The sequence below is a fragment of the Zea mays genome, chromosome 1 (genome assembly GCF_902167145.1).
Source record: "Zea mays cultivar B73 chromosome 1, Zm-B73-REFERENCE-NAM-5.0, whole genome shotgun sequence".
Lineage (NCBI taxonomy): Eukaryota > Viridiplantae > Streptophyta > Magnoliopsida > Poales > Poaceae > Zea > Zea mays.
In genome coordinates, this window is record NC_050096.1 from 67,858,657 (window position 1) to 67,861,524 (window position 2,868).

At 54.5% G+C, this 2,868-nt stretch overlaps 1 protein-coding gene across 1 annotated transcript; it reads right to left on the minus strand.

The window, feature by feature from the left end:
- Positions 1 to 739: 739 nt before the first annotated feature.
- LOC100193665 (uncharacterized) lies at positions 740 to 2,610 on the minus strand. The gene is made up of 4 exons (NM_001138758.1): positions 2,224 to 2,610; positions 1,905 to 2,151; positions 1,424 to 1,759; positions 740 to 1,279 (listed from the first exon to the last, which is right to left on the minus strand). The coding sequence occupies exons 3-4, from the start codon at positions 1,637 to 1,639 to the stop codon at positions 869 to 871; spliced, it is 627 nt and encodes a 208-aa protein (NP_001132230.1). The 5' UTR covers positions 1,640 to 1,759; positions 1,905 to 2,151; positions 2,224 to 2,610; the 3' UTR covers positions 740 to 868.
- Between the last annotated feature and the right edge of the window lie 258 nt (positions 2,611 to 2,868).

The window sequence follows — 2,868 nt, forward strand, 5'->3', positions numbered from 1 at the left end:
TTTGTCCCCTCCTCCTTCCATTGTGTACGTTTTGCCAGTTCCAGTCTGGCCATATGCAAATATTGTGCAATTATAACCGTCAACCTCGCTGACAAGTGGCACAACAGCATGGTTGAAGACGTCCTGCTGTTGAGACTTTGGACCTAGCACCTGCGTGTTCGGTTGGTTACCAAGTGATGAATCAATCAAGTGAATGCCTGGGGTGTGGCAGTGGCCAACAAGTGGAGTAAAATAGCTACCTTGTCGAATGCAACGGTGCGGTCAATTTTCTTGTTAGCGATGTTCTGGGCAACGAAGACCTCCCGTCTCTGGTCATTGCAAGTGACCACCACGGGAGTGCTGACGCGGTGTGCCTCGTCGCTCAATGGCCTATGTATGAAGGAATATGCCATTGAAATCTTAGCTTGCTTAGCAATCCCATTCTTGCAATCTGCAGGCGTCAAAATCGAACAGAAAGAAAGTGAGCGGAGATGAAATCAAAGGGAACAAAGGGATCAAGAACACAGGAAGAGCCGGAGAAGCTGTACCAAACGGGGATGCGAAAAACGCAGTTGCAGGATTGGAAGAACATGTGGAGCCAATTTTGTGTACAAAAGTAGAGCCACGGTTTATAGCTCCACCCTATAGCTCTGGCTCTGGTGTGTTTGTGTTTGTTTGTGTAATGTACGAGTTACATATATCCACATGTTTATATACAAAAGGCAATAAAGCACCAATGGTACGTGAAAAGCACATTACAAAATGCCAACGCGAAGATACTTATTTCAGACATTAACAGGGCCGAGTGCCTATCTGAATTGTAAGGTTATACATAACAATGGCATCAATGATGGGACACCCATCGTGTCAAGATCATATTGCTCTGAGCTTAAGCTGCGCACCGTGCATAGGATGCAAGGTTATCACGGTATGCGGCGCATGAGCGTAGGATGGCGCGAGCCCGAACTCGAACCGCTGGAGGATCATGCAGAGCGCCATCTTGGCCTCCAGCAGCGCGAAGTTCTGGCCGATGCAGATGCGCGGGCCCCAGCCGAACGGGAGGAACGCGCCGGGGTCCTTGGAGGCCCTGGACACGCCCTCGGAGAACCTGTCGGGCCTGAACTCGCGCGCGTCGCCTCCCCAGATGTCCGGGTCGTGGTGGATGAGCAGCACAGGCAGCTCCAGGATCACGTCGCGCGGGGTAGGTGACGCCTCCGACCTCCATCTCCTTGTACGTTTGCCGGACGACGGAGGTGGCCGGCGGGTACAGCCGGAGCACCTCGTAGAGCACCATGGTCACCTGCAGCATATATATACACGGCACGCATGCGTTGCCGTTTCACTCATCCATCGGTCGTTCTGCACGCACGCGCACGGACGACGACACAAAAGGAACAAGAGTAATCTGAATGAACGGCCGGAAGAAGTAGTCAGCAGTACTCACGACTTTGAGGCGGCTTAGGCCGTCGTACTCGGGCTTGCCGTCCCTGCCGAACAGAGCCGTCACCTCCTCCCTCGCGCGGTCCTGCCACTCCGGGTCCATGCTGAGCACCACCATCGTCCACGTGAGCAGCACCGACGTGGTCTCCATCCCGGCGAAGTAGAACACCTTGCACTCCTCGATCACGTCTTCGATCGTCATCCCCATGTCGTCTCTCATGTTTGTCTCCAGCAGTAGACCCACCTTGCCTGGATCCTCTTCCCGATTATCTCTCGCAGGATTGACTCCACCTCCCTGTTGTTCCTGCGCATCTTCCTATTGTTCGCGGTAGGCAAGTACCTGATCAAGGCAAGGCATGGCCCCGTACGTTCCGTGAAACATTTTGTTTTAGGATACTGTTTAATCAGTACTGAACACACTGCTAACTGTTTAATCGTCAGTACTGAGCACACAGCAACCAAGGTAGTACTAACTACTAACTCACATGTAGCCGAGGATCATGATCTTCCGAATGTTGGTCATGACAAGCGAAGCTTGCTCGGCCTGTAGCTGGAAGATCCTTCTCCCTTCGCTGTAGCTGCTGCTGAACGCGGTGCGAGAAATGACGTCTCCCGTCAGGTTCTGCAGCTCCGGCCAGACGTCCAGCTCGCACGAGCTGTCGGAGCCAAGGGACTCCGCCGCCCACCTGCTCACCAGCTCCTCGCAGCACGTAGAAAACGCCGGCACATGCGCTGCACATTGCCAGATAATTCCAAGGACCAATTAATTATATGCAATTAATTATATGTAGTAGTTAGTAGTACCTTGAGCTTCTCAAGATGGAACGCAGGGTTGAGGATCCTCCGGTGCTTGACCCACTTCTCGCCCTCGTGGCTGGCCACGCCGGAGCCCAGCATCTTGGACAGCGCCAGGACCTTGAGCTTCTCGAAGTGGCCGAACTTGTTGGACAACACGTCCTCGGCCAGGTCCGAGTCGACGATGGTCACCTTGGGGCTGGGGCCGAACCAGTACATGCTCGTCCTCCCGTGCTCCAGGACCAGCCGGTGCAGGAACGGCGCGACTCGCGGCGCGGTGGAGGCTGGCAAGCGGCGGGGGCCGCAGGGCGGTGGTGGCCGCGGGTGGAGGCGAGCAAGGAGCGGGAGCGCTGGAGGCCGCCGGGGTGCTGGAGATTAGGGTTTTCATTTGTCATGGGAGATGGGCCTCGTACAAATTGGCAGATGGGCCTCATATGGCGCATGTGTCTTTGTCTTCATGGTTTGCAGGTCAAAGTTAGTACCACATTGCCCACCGGTTGGTGTTTAAATCTGCTTATATGCCTACCTGTGCGCGTAGTAGTACTGTTGTGGTCACCGGATGTGTTGTGGGATGTAATTTTTTGGCTGAACCAGGAGCATGCACGGGGAACCTGTCAGTATGTGGGCCCTACCTGTCAGAGACCGAATCGGCAG

Bases quoted from the DNA above. Each gene is read 5' to 3' on its own strand.
- LOC100193665 (NM_001138758.1), bottom strand. From the start codon at position 1,639: ATGAGAGACGACATGGGGATGACGATCGAAGACGTGATCGAGGAGTGC. The intron at 1,280-1,423 runs GTGAGTACTGCT...TATATGCTGCAG, and splicing joins GCCTAAGCCGCCTCAAAGTC to GTGACCATGGTGCTCTACGA.